A 12,057-nucleotide genomic window follows, 5' to 3' on the forward strand; every position below is an offset into this window, starting at 1 on the left:
GATTACAGTCATGTGCCACCACGCCCGGCTAATTTTGTATTTTTAGTAGAGACGGGGTTTCTCCATGTTGGTTAGGCTGGTCTCAAACTCCCAACCTCAGGTGATCCGTCTGCCTCAGCCTGCCACAGTGAGCCACTGTGCCTGGCCAAAGACGGGAACTTGTAAGGGGCGGGCAGCTGGCTAGCATGAAAAGCTGAAGGTGGTGAGCAAAATTCATGTAGCTAAAGAGGCCACGCAGGTGAACGTGTGGGCCGAGTAATGGGAAGCAAAGGTTTTACAAGATTGCCTGGTCGTCCTTTTCTAAGAACAGAAGTGAGGGCGTGGAGTGGGGCCCAGCTGAGGAAATGACATGCTGACTCACCTGTGGCTGGTGGTTGGAGATACTAAGAAAGACCTGGTGTTTGGAACCACAGGCTGGGCTTCCTCCCCTGCTGATTGGCCCAGGGGCTTAGGCTCTTCCTAGCTCCTGTCTAGACTGAAGCCTTCTGTCTGGGTCATAGGCCTAAGAGCTGTGGCCTTCCTGCAGCTCAGGCTAGAGAGAGACTGGACTTGATCTAGGTCAGCTGACAGAGTGGGGCGGGCGGGTGGTGCAGTGGAGAGCATTTGGGTTTGGGGGTAGGGAGAGCCAGGCTTGAACCCCTGCTCAGACAGAGTCGGCCTTCACTTCTCTGATCCTCAGGTTTCTTCTACAAATTGGGACTGAAGCTAGCCTCACAAGGTCTTGTGAAAACAAAAGGAAATAACGTATACAAGGGAGCTCTTCTAATCCATTCCGCACAGACTGGGGGCTCTCTGGGCCTCAAGGAAGGATGCAAGAAATTGTGCTGATGTAACAGCAGGATTCATGTATTCATGTGGACGAAGACCTTGGTTTTGCCCCCTTGGGGTCAGGGGAGGGGTGAGACTCCCATGCCCACTGTTGAGTCATGTGCTTGGATTTGCCAGACTTGGATTTGCTTGGTATTACTCTCTGTGTGTTCTGTAGAAATAAAGGCTGTGGCTTGTCTTGTCGGTGGTGTGGGGAGCCCCATGCTTGAGACAGACACAGGAGGAGCTGGGCAGAGTTCCTAGGAGGAAGTACAGTTAGAATAGCGCCTGCCGTGCCCCATGTCCCTCGGAGTCATGGAGATCAGGCTTCTGTTTCCTCACTCAGCTCAGCCACTGGTCAGTCAGTCCTCCTGGATCCCCCTGCCTCTTCCGGCACACAGTTCCAGTCATGGAAGGGTTTTCGATAGGTCTGGCCTACTGACCCTGCCCACGGGAGGCCACCCCACCAAGGACCCCTTCCAAGAACATTGGGAAGGGAGAGGCTGCCCCTCAGTCGGCACCAACCCTGTGGGGGAAGCCTTTTGTTTGACTGTGGTGGGGGTGGGAGTGGGAGGCCCCTGTGACTACCTGGAGCCGATTCCCAGGGGAGCTGTGGCGGGGGCAGAGCCACCAGAATCTCTCAGTCCCAGAGTCCCCCACAGGTGTGACCCCCTCCCCATGTCTCCATGTGTGGACCTCCGTGCACTGTGACCGTTCTGCAGTGGTGGTCGGTTTGGTTTTAGTTAACACTGCTTCATGTGTTCTGAGCTGTGGTTCAGTTCCATGGTCATATCTGTGGGCACCCTCCCAGCTCTGGGATTGGACAGTCTTCCTTGAACTATGTAGACACATGAGGTCCTCCGGCGGTTAGTCCAGCCTTGGAGACTTGGGAGACTGTCCCATTGGCAGCTTAACTTCTCCTCAATTGCTGCTAACTGGCTCCACCCCCTCGGTGCCGCCTCTTCTGTGCCCTCAAGCTGTGAGTTTGCTGGAGTAGGGGAGAAGCTAATCAGCAGCTTCCTCATTGCACATCCTCATTTTCTTGGAGCCAATTTTTTCTCAGTCTAATTTTTCCAGAAACGGAAAATAAGAGAGAGTGGTTTGGTTTCTTGAACATCAAATATTCAGAGCTGAACTAACTGAAACCCAACTCAGGGTAGCCCGAACAATGAGTTGTTGTCAACTCCCAACAGATGGCTTAATTTGATGCCTCTGGCCTTGTTTCTCTTTATTTTCCTGCTCTGCATCCTGTTCATGTCCTCAGTGTGATTCTTTCAGGGGGACAATGTAGTCGCGGCAGCATTGGGCTTCTCGCTCGCTGGTTGGAGTAAGGGCAGGTGTCTTGCTAGTGGCTCTTCCCCAAGCGTGCGGAAGTATCTTTTCTGTAAGTCCCTGCAAACCTCCCTCATGCCTGCCTAATCCAAATCGGGCCCCTGTCTGGGGGAGGCCCTGCACTGATTGACTTAGCTTGGCTTCCCGAACACATTGCTGGAACCAGGGCAGACGACTTCCCTTAGATCAATTGTGCCTACCCTAAGGCTTGGAAGCTTGGGGTGGGTCAGGTTTCCCTGAAGCCCTTGCGTCTGTGGATGGACCCTGAATAAAGAATAGGCTACTTTTAAGGAGGTAAGTGGAGAGGAGGCAGGGAGGCAGCCTGTGGGCACAAAGTCGTCACCTGAACTTATAGTGCCTGAGTTTTGTTGACTGGGAATCCCCTCTCTAATGCTGCAGGATTTCCTTCCCACTCCTCCCGCCTCCCCTCCCCCACGCAGCTGGGAGTCCTGGCAGTCCCACAGGTTGGTCTGCCCTGGCCTCTGTGCTGCAGTCTGCTCAGGCCCCCCTGCTGTTCTCCGTCCACTGTCCTGCTCCTCTGTCAAATGCTCTTCTCTGCTGAGAACATGGGGGTGGTCTCATAGACTAGGGGAGAATGTGCCTCCCCAGTTGGTGTCATGCCTTGCTGTTAGGCCCCAAGACAGGGCTGCTTGTGCCCTTGACCTCCTAGAGTTCCTGCCTCACTTTTCCAGCCTCTTACTTCCTTCCATCCTCATCCCCTCATGGGATGGAGTCAGCCCCTCCTCGCCCCCTCCCCCTGGGAGCCTCCCATTGCACACGGCTCAGGTATGGTCACTCCTCCATGGCCAGTCTTGCTGAACCCAGCTCTGAGCGGGTCCCACATGGAGCCACTAGTGGAATGGAGGATGTTAAAGGGAGAATTCCTCTGCTAGGCCTGTGAGGGTGATCTGCCTGCTGATAGGCTTGTGCCCTCCAGCCGTGGCCATTCCTGCTCTCTCTTTCCTGTTGATTTCCTCCCAGGTCACAGGAAACCCACAGAAATACCAGGAATAGATGCCAGATTTCTCCTTCACCCTGGGCTTGTTCTTCCTTCCCACTTTCTTGCCTTCTTTTCTTTCTTTTAAAGTTAACATTTAAAATATGTAGTAGGCCGGGCGCAGTGGCTCATGCCTGTAATCCCAGCACTTTGGTAGGCCGAGACAGGTGGATCATTTGAGGTCAGGAGTTCGAGACCGGCCTGGCCAACATAGTGAAACTCTGTCTCTACTAAAAATACAAAAATTAGCCTGGCATGGTGGTGCACGCCTGTAGTCCCAGCTACTCAGGAGGCTGAGGCAGGAGAATTGCTTGAACCGAGCAGTGAGCTGAGATCACGCCACTGCACTCCAGCCTGGGTGACAGAGTAAGATTCTGTCTTAAAAAAATAAAAAATAGAATGTGTAGTAATGCTCCCCAACCCCCACTGCTGATTTGCTGATTTGAGAAGTAATGTGTTGTTAAAATTTGGAAAATACAAAAAGGTATAAAGAATAAAAGTCTCACATAGTCCTGCAGCTCGAGAAAAGCACTGTTTACATTTTGATATTTTTCTTTCCTGCCTTTCCAAGATGCATTGGTGAATAGTTTTGGAAATGTGGTTGGGGTATACACAGTTTTAGATCATGTTGCTTTCACTGAACATTAGATTTGAAATTTTTCCATGCCATTAAATATTATTTTACAATATCATCCTTCAGTTACTGCATGAATTTTCTGTTATATAGATTTACCAAGATTTAGTTTTTTATTGTTTTAAACAGTGCAACAGTGAGCATCATGATTATTTTCACAAAATAAATTTTTTGTTTTGTCAGAGTCAGGGGTCTCACTCTGTTGCCCAGGCTGGAGTGCAGTGGCATGATCATGACCCACTATAGCCTTGAACCCCTGGGCTCGAGTGATCCTCCTGCCTCAGTCTCCCAAGTAGCTGGGACCATAGGCATGTGCCACCACACCTAGCTAATTTTTTTGTAGTTTTTGTAGAGATGGGGGTCTTTCCATGTTGCCCAGGCAGATCTTGAACTTCTGGCCTCAAGCGATCCTCCCACTTCACCCTCCCAAAGTGCTGGGATTACAGGCATGAGCCACTACCCTGGTCCACAAAATAAATTTCTAAAAGTGAAATTGGTTTGCTGATTCATTGCCCAACCTGAGCACTGTCTCTGTTCTCAGGGCACAAGCTTTAAAGTCCCTTTCTTTGCCTAGAGTTCCAATCCCAAGTGAATTCTCCCATCACTCTGTGCCATGGCCCTTGCAGCATTGCACCATGCTGCCCCCAGGCAGCAGGAAGTCGGGAATGCTTAGGGTCCTTGTCACTGCATGTCCAGTATTGCATGGATCACTTTGTGCCCTGGTACCCTCGGTGACTCCCTTTCAGTGAGAGCCATCTCCAGATCCTTTTGGGGGAATTGCATAGCCCAGAAGCTTTCTCTTAGGTGAATAAGCCCTTACAACTCTCATTGCAGTGGGAAGATGCCAGAAGTGGACTATGTAGTTCTGTCGGAATGGTTTGACTGGATCTTGAGGAACATGGACGTGTCCATTGATTTGATTGGTGAGATGCACCCCTCCCACCTCCATCTCTGGTCTCTCTCCTGGGCCCCTTGAGGATGTGCTTGGCTGGGCCCCAACCCTTGGGGGCAATGGGTGAGGCACTCGGCAATTCCTTCCCCATAGGAGTTCAGCCTTCTACCTGAGGGCAGACAGAATTTGGGGCTTCTGGTCTGTCATGGAGAATAACCCTGGCCTTTGTTCTTTAAACTTCCCTCCCTGCCTCCACTACTTTCAGACCCAAATCCACTGTGATCTGATGGGTTTTCTAGTTGGTAAAGAACAGGAAGGACAGAGCCTGAACATTCACTGAGACCTGCTTGGTGTGAGGCCTGTGCTGAGCTCTGTCTATGAACAGAATCCCATTCAGCCTCAAAACGACCCCACGGGGCTGGTGACACAGAAAGAGAATGAAAATCGGGGCCGAGGGTCAGTGGTCAAGCCGAGAGCTGGCCCTCCCTGCCTCCTGCTTGAACTGTGCAGACCTTTCTCCCGCCTTTGCCCGTGTGCCTGCTTCGCTTCCAAGCCATGAGCAGAGTCCTGAGAGCCACGTATTCTTTTAACTTCAGTTTATCTTCGGACCAATCCTGAGACTTGTTACCAGAGGTTAAAGAGGAGATGCAGGGAAGAGGAGAAGGTCATTCCACTGGTAAGAGGCCTCTTTGGCTTGGTTAAAGACAAACTGGGAAACCACCTCTGTCCACGCCCGGCTTCCTCTCCTAGCCCCACCCCCATGAGATCATTGTGCTCTTGTCTGCAGAGAGAGAAACAGGAACCAAGTGTATCAGGGGGTGAACTCTGACTTCCTGTTTGGCCAGAGACCCACGTGGATGTCCAGATCTGCTTGGCTTCCTGTGGTCGCTGACTCATGGTTTGGCAACCCTCCTGCTTGGAGGTGTTCCCCTCCCCTCCCCACCTGCCCCTTCCCATCTTGTCAGCACCAGGGCTTGTCTCTTCTGCCTCCTGAAGATTGCCTGGCCTTGTGCTCTCTGGGTCCTCCCTAGAATGTGAGTCCCAGGAGGACAGGACCAGCCCCCTTGTGCACTGCTGCATCCCTAGTGCTCAGCGCAGTGCCCAGCATGGAGGCAGTGCTCATGCTTAGTAGTGCTTGCCCACTGGAGAGATGCCATGCCCCTCTGAGTTCTGCTCAGGCCACACTGACTCTCATGGGGACTCTGCCAGTACAGGCCTGGGCTGTGCTTCTTGCCCTGGTCCTTCCCTCCTCACATCTCCCTCAAAATCCAGCTTCCAGGCTGCTGCGCAGCTGATATTTCCAATACTTATCACCACTCGTGCAATTTCCCAGCCCAGAACCCTTCAGTGCCTTGCTGCTGGCTAGGATGCAGTCCTCACTTTGTAATATGGCTTATGACCCGGCCCCAGCTGCCTCTCTGGCATTATCTTCCTCCATTCCTTACTTTCTATGCTGTGGCTGTAAGGAACTAGTTGTGGCCACACACAAACATCTACACGCACAGTGGAGCTATGCAAATGTGCTTTTGCACAGTTGTTTCCTTTGACTTTAAAGTATTACTCAGATGTCACCTTCTCCAGGAAGCCACCCCTGACCTTCCTTCCATTGTAACCCACCCAAACCCACCCACTGGCTTTCTTTGATCACAGGCCTTAGGACAGTATACTGACTCTATTTGTTTATACCTTTTTTTCCCCATCCCTCATTAATACCGGCTTTTTAAGATTGGGTCTTACTCTCTGTGTCCTCTGCACGTGCCTTGGGGCCTGGTGCCTAGTAGTTGCTCAGTTAGTATTGAACTGAATGTCCCATGTGAAAAGCTGCCTCTGGAGGGAGACAGAAGTTGGGCAAGCATTCAGTGGGGCGTCAGGGGTTCTGAGCTCAGGATAGGCTGGACTGGGGGCCCTGGGAGGCCTATCCAACTCCTGAAGCCTTGCTCAGCCTTGTTTTTCCCTGGTGCCAGCACGATGCATTCCTGCTATGAAGGCCCGGGCTTCACTCTGGGCAGCTCCTTTGAAATCTTGGAGACAAGAATGCTAGGAAGATGGAGTGTGGTGGAATGGGGCCAGGCTGGACTGTGCTGTGATGGGCACAGCAGCTCTGCAGTGACCCCAATGCTCCCCAAGTCTGGGGTCCCTCCAAATTGTGATCTAAGCCATTGTCTTAAGGGTTTGACCAAGTCCATGGGACACATCTGGCTCCTGTTGCCACGGGAGAGCTGGGCAGCAGATGAAAAGGCAGCTGCAGAGTTGACACGCGAGCCTCTGTTGGCGAGTGAAATCTGTGTGAGGAGCCATCCCACTCTGTGCCTGGGAGAGCACGAGTATCTGCTCTGCCCGATATGTAGGCCCCATGGCTCGAGAGGGCCTGTGCCCCTTTTTCCTTGGGCTCCACCACATCAGGCTTTCTGTAGCTGGCGGTCTTTATAGTCTCGAGGGTCTATAGGTTATGAGTTGTTGAGGGGCTAGAAGGGCAAGGGGTGAGGGTCATGGTCCTCTTGGTTGCAAGACAGAGGGGAGGGTTTAGAGGCTGCCTGGGGCTGGGCCCCTGTCTGAAGGAACTGAGGCCTTGCTGCTGCAGAAGTGGCAGTAAATGGGAGAAGGCAGGTGTGGGTCCTGCCTTTTGCCTTGGCTTTGATTCAGGCGCCAGAGGAAGGGCCAGTGTTTGTGCCTATGAACCCCCAGTGGAGCAGAGCAGGGTGGCTGGTGACACTTCTGCTGTCGTTTTGCTCAACCTGGCCACCGAGTGTGCAGCTGCGTCTGCCACGGTCTGCCTGAGCCAGGTTTGCTCTTGCAGGGTTGCTTTGTCCGAGTCACTGCCCATGGTCATTGACTATTTTGTCCCCGTCTGCTTGAGACCCTTGGTGGGTGGGGTGTGCCCTGCCCACTCCCGACAGACTGTTTATGTTTCCCTGGCAGGAATACCTGGAAGCAATTCACCATCTCCATGAGGAATGGCTCATCAAAGGCAGCCTTTTCCCCGTGGCAGCCCCTGTTCTGGTAAGTAAGACTCCCTTACAGGGTACGAGACTGTTCTAGAAAGAGGAGTGACCCAGGGAATGTCAGCCATCTTGCAGACAGGGGAGGGCACAGTCCTTTAGAGTCTGACAACTTGGAAGGAGGAAGGTGGGAAGGCTGGTCCTCTCTCTCCTAGTCCCTGTTTCTGGGCTGAGTCTCAGAGTGAGTTGGCCAGACCCAAGGGAAGGCAGTCTGTGTCAGTGCCATCACACCTGGCGGTTGTCACTGATCCAGCATCTTCAGTGAAGACTGTAGACCCGGGTTTCAGTTTTCACCATTTGGGATGGTGGTTCCTCTGATGTGACCTTCCTTCTTCCGTGGATGACACAGAACCTCATTTCACCTTTGTTTGGTGACTCAGGTCATCAGACGGAATGTCAGTGTCTGGTCTGGGCTGCCACACGGTGATGCCCTTAGGAAGTGCTGAGGTGTGGAACTGTCTGTCCTGCCCACTAATGTGTCTGCATTCCTGTGTTTACTTTTTACAGTAACCCTCCTTTCTCTTGCTGCCGTGTATCATTTCTGACTGATATTGATGTATCTGCCCCTGTCAGCATTTCCTCACTTCCCCGTCCTTGTTTTCCAGTTTGCTGTTTCCAGATTTCTTTACTCACACAAATGCACAGTGGCCCAGATGCTCCCAAGAAATGCGGAGTCTGGGGTCCCTCTGAGTCTTGATTGGAGGGAACCTAAGATGGTTACATATACAACATGGGATGGGCTGTGAGGCAGGGCTGTGTGCAAGCTTTTGTGCATGGCTATAGGAACAATGTTTGATGGACTGTGAGGCAGGGCTATGCATCAGCTTTTGTGCGTGGCCATAGGAACATCTGTTTGGGCTCAAACACTTCTGCTCATGGCTCTTGTAAGCAGTGAGGTTCTGAAAAGTGAGATATTACTGTAGTAGTTTTTTGTTTGTTTGTTTTTGAGACAGAGTCTCGCTCTGTTGCCCGGGCTGGAATGCAGTGATAGTCTCGGCTTGCTGCAACCTCTGCCACCTGGGTTCAAGTGATTCTCTTGCCTCAGCCTCCCGAGTAGCTGGGACTATAGGTGCATGCCACCATGCCTGACTGATTTTTTATATTTTTCGTAGAGATGGGGTTTTGCCATGTTGTCCAGGCTAGTCTCAAACTCCTGGCCTCAAGTGATCTGTCTGCCTCGGCCTCCCAAAATTCTGGGATTACAGGCATGAGCCACTGCACCCGGCCTACTGTAGTAGATTTTTAAATAAGTACAGTTTATTTTTCTCCCTCATTATGGAAAAAAAAGGAGGGTAGAAAGTGATGAGGGAAAAAAACAAATCGTTCATGAGCTTACAGGGTCTCACTATGTTGCCCAGGCTGGTCTCAAACTCCTGGGCTCATGTCATCTTCAGGTGTCAGCCTCCCAAAGTGCTTGGATAATAGACATGAGCCACCATACCTGGCTCTTATAGTACATTCTTAAGTGAAAACCTCATTGGAAATGTAGATTGCCCTAGAGCTGACAGCAGTTTGGCTCTAACCTTCCTTTTTATCTGCCTGCAACCTTCTCTGTGCCCCCTGCCCCCTGCTGTCTGCTGCCTGCTTCCATGTCTCTCTCTCCAGCTGTGAAGGGAGGATGCTGCTGAGGTCAGTGCAGCCCTGTGACCCGTGTGTCTAATTTCCAGGTGATCGAGGCTGACCACCACATGGAGAGGATGTTACAACTCTTTGAACAAAATCGGGATCGAATATTAACTCCAGAGAATCGGAAGCTTGGCCCATAGGAGGCAGAAGGTCTATGGATCATGTCTGAAAAATGCCTGCTGCTGCCAAGTTAGCTATTATGAGCAATCTGGAAAAACTTGCTCCCAGGAGGGCTTTGTGTCTGGCCGGCTTGATTTTCCTAATGGTCTCTTCTCCTTTGCTAGTGTCTTTGTCATAAGTCTCTGGCCCTCATGGGTAAGTGACAAACGGGACCAATGGGTTTGCCAAGCCCTTTGCTGTTCGCAGCCTCACATTCCCCTGGTGCCTCTTCCAGTGGCTTCGTGCTGCCGAGTTGCTTTCATGAAGCCCTTAGGGAGAGCACCTGCTGTGTGCCTGACGTCCTGCTGGAGCTGTGTACCAGTCATCTCAGCCTTCATCAGGAGGCTGAGGTAGGAGTCTTATGTCCCAGGTGAGGAATTTGAAGCTCAGAAAGATTGAGGGCTCCCCAGAGGTCACACAGCCAGTGTGCAGTGGAGCTGGCACCATTCAGACTTTCAGCCAACTCCACAACTTTCCTTTGCCCTGGCTGCCTCCTCCTGAGAGCTGTTCCCCACCGCCCTGCCTCTTCTGGTTGGAGGCTCTCGTGTCTCTTTGGGGGGAGCTGGCAGTGTGTGGAGCCGATAACATTTTCTCAGTGTTGAGCAGTTCCCAAGGACAGTCAGCATTTCTAGACTTCCACAAAATTGTGCTGCATTTGACTGGAGCCCGGTGTTCAGTGGTTTCCCTGCCCGAGGCCACTGCAGGCCCATCCACCACGTCCTCCTGTGGATGTTGACCTTAGGAGATTCACACGCTGGCTCCTGAATGGTGCTCTGTCTCCTTGGCGATGAAGGTCCTGCTTGAGCTGCTGCCAACTCCATGTCAGGGAAGTCGCTTTTGGTGTGTGGCTGGTTTGCCCAGAGCCAAGCGGAGGCAAGGGGCAGCCAGCCCTGGCTTCCAAGGCTCCCGTACTATCTGTGTCCTTCTATAAGGAGCTTTGCTCTTGGAATTACTGAAAGTCTGTGGCCCAAGGGAGAGATACAAGTGGCCTTAAGGCTTTTTGAAATGTTCTTTCATCCAGGGGAATGCCTCGAGCCATAGAGCCTGAAATCATCTTTGTTGGTTCAGAAAATACCTTAACTTCACTCAGCTGGAACTGCGTTGAAAGCAAGGCTGTCCCTTGGATCAAGCAGAAAACAAGAGAAAGAAAGAATATTCCCTTTGGGGACAGTCTGGAAAACTGGGATTCGCAAATAAAGGCTCTGGAAGCATTGCTAGTCCTGAAGCTTCGGAGGTGGGCAGAGCGAGCTTCAAGAAGACTGGATGCAAACCCTGGGAAGGATTAAGGCTCAACTCTGGAGAAACAGGCCATGGGCTCTCAGAGCAGCCGTTAGCTGTAAATAGAGGTAGCAAGGCCACTCCCAGGCCCCTGTGAGTATGGGCACCTGTACATGCAGTGCTCCGACTCTGCAGAGGTGCCAAGTGACCCTGCTGGGCCAGTCCCAGAGAGTTAAGAAGTCAAGGCCTTCAACTCCTGGTTCTTCCTGTTCGGACCAGTTCTTGTGCCATTGGCAGTATGAGAGGCAGCAGCCAGGCGGGAACTGTGCCTAGCAGCACCTGTAGCCCACGTGCTGCTAATTAGCTGGAAAACTGGGGAAGGCAGAACCTTTGCTACCAGGAATCTTGACATGTGGGGTCCATCTTGAGAATTTTTAAATGAACAGTCCAATATTTCCCCTAGGCTCATTTTGCGCATCCATTTTGGGGCAAATGTGATTTCTCTTTTTTTTTTCCCACTTTTTTTTTTTTTTTGCCCAAGGCACAATCTCAAGAGGTCCTGAGAACATGTACCCATGATTTTTCTCTTACTCTGTGATACCCTGTAACTCCTTCACCTAAGCCCTGTTGTTGATTTTGAGGTGCTTCCTGGGCCAGTGATTTTAGCTCCTGCCAGCATCCTTTTGCAGTAGAGTAATGTGTTTTTATTTTTCAAACCCCATGTTTCCTAACATGGAATGTATGGGTCCAAGAAGAGCCTGCTGTCCTCCCTGCCTTCCACCTTGGAGAGGAGGCTGGGTGCATCAGCAGTGGCCAGGGCAGGTCGCAAAATCCTCCCATCCTAGAGACCATACCTGAAATGGCTGAAGCCAGTTTGCACAAGGGCTGCTGTCCCCCTGTGGCAGGCAGGGCTGGTGGGGGCAGGGGCCACAGAGCAGTCATGGACACTGTGGACCGGGGCAGGAGAAGGACAGATGGGACATGGGCACAATGGGGCCTTGTCCTTAGAGCACTGGGGGGTCCTCCCCAGAGGCTCCTGGCCGTGGCTGGGAGGGGCATGGCAGGGGCTGGCATCCCTGTAGAACCAGAGGGGCCACCCAGGGCAGTGACATTCCAGATGTGTTGGGCCTACCTCATCCTTGCTTTGAGACTGTAGTTCCATGGGGACATGAAATCAGTACACGCCAGAGCTGCTCAGCTGCTCTACCTCTCGCTGACTTTTTAAAAATGTTGCACGTCATATACATTTTCTTTCAGTTAGCGTTTATTCCAGTTTTTATTTAAGCTTTTTGACTGTACATGTAAAATATGTGATTATAACCATTTAAAAATATCTTATGTACCTGTTTTTTTTGGAAACTAGATAGAAATATATTTATCTTTTACACAAAAG

The 12,057-nt window shown here is 51.6% G+C and overlaps 1 protein-coding gene across 4 annotated transcripts in view; it reads left to right on the top strand.

Moving 5' to 3' along the window:
- The window catches only part of TK2 (thymidine kinase 2, mitochondrial), a 40,169-nt gene extending 28,112 nt beyond the window's left edge, over window positions 1-12,057 (top strand). For 2 of the 4 annotated variants that reach the window (XM_011987885.1, XM_011987886.1), the window contains 4 exons: window positions 4,605-4,693; window positions 5,259-5,338; window positions 7,582-7,662; window positions 9,329-12,057. In XM_011987885.1, the coding sequence (XP_011843275.1) occupies window positions 4,605-4,693; window positions 5,259-5,338; window positions 7,582-7,662; window positions 9,329-9,427 (349 nt within the window). In that variant the 3' untranslated portion in view covers window positions 9,428-12,057. The remainder of the gene's footprint in view (window positions 1-4,604; window positions 4,694-5,258; window positions 5,339-7,581; window positions 7,663-9,328) is intronic. The other 2 variants (XM_011987884.1, XM_011987887.1) reach the window with 1 other exon arrangement.

Source organism: Mandrillus leucophaeus, unplaced genomic scaffold (genome assembly GCF_000951045.1).
Source record: "Mandrillus leucophaeus isolate KB7577 unplaced genomic scaffold, Mleu.le_1.0 Scaffold319, whole genome shotgun sequence".
In the NCBI taxonomy this organism is placed as follows: Eukaryota; Metazoa; Chordata; class Mammalia; order Primates; family Cercopithecidae; genus Mandrillus; species Mandrillus leucophaeus.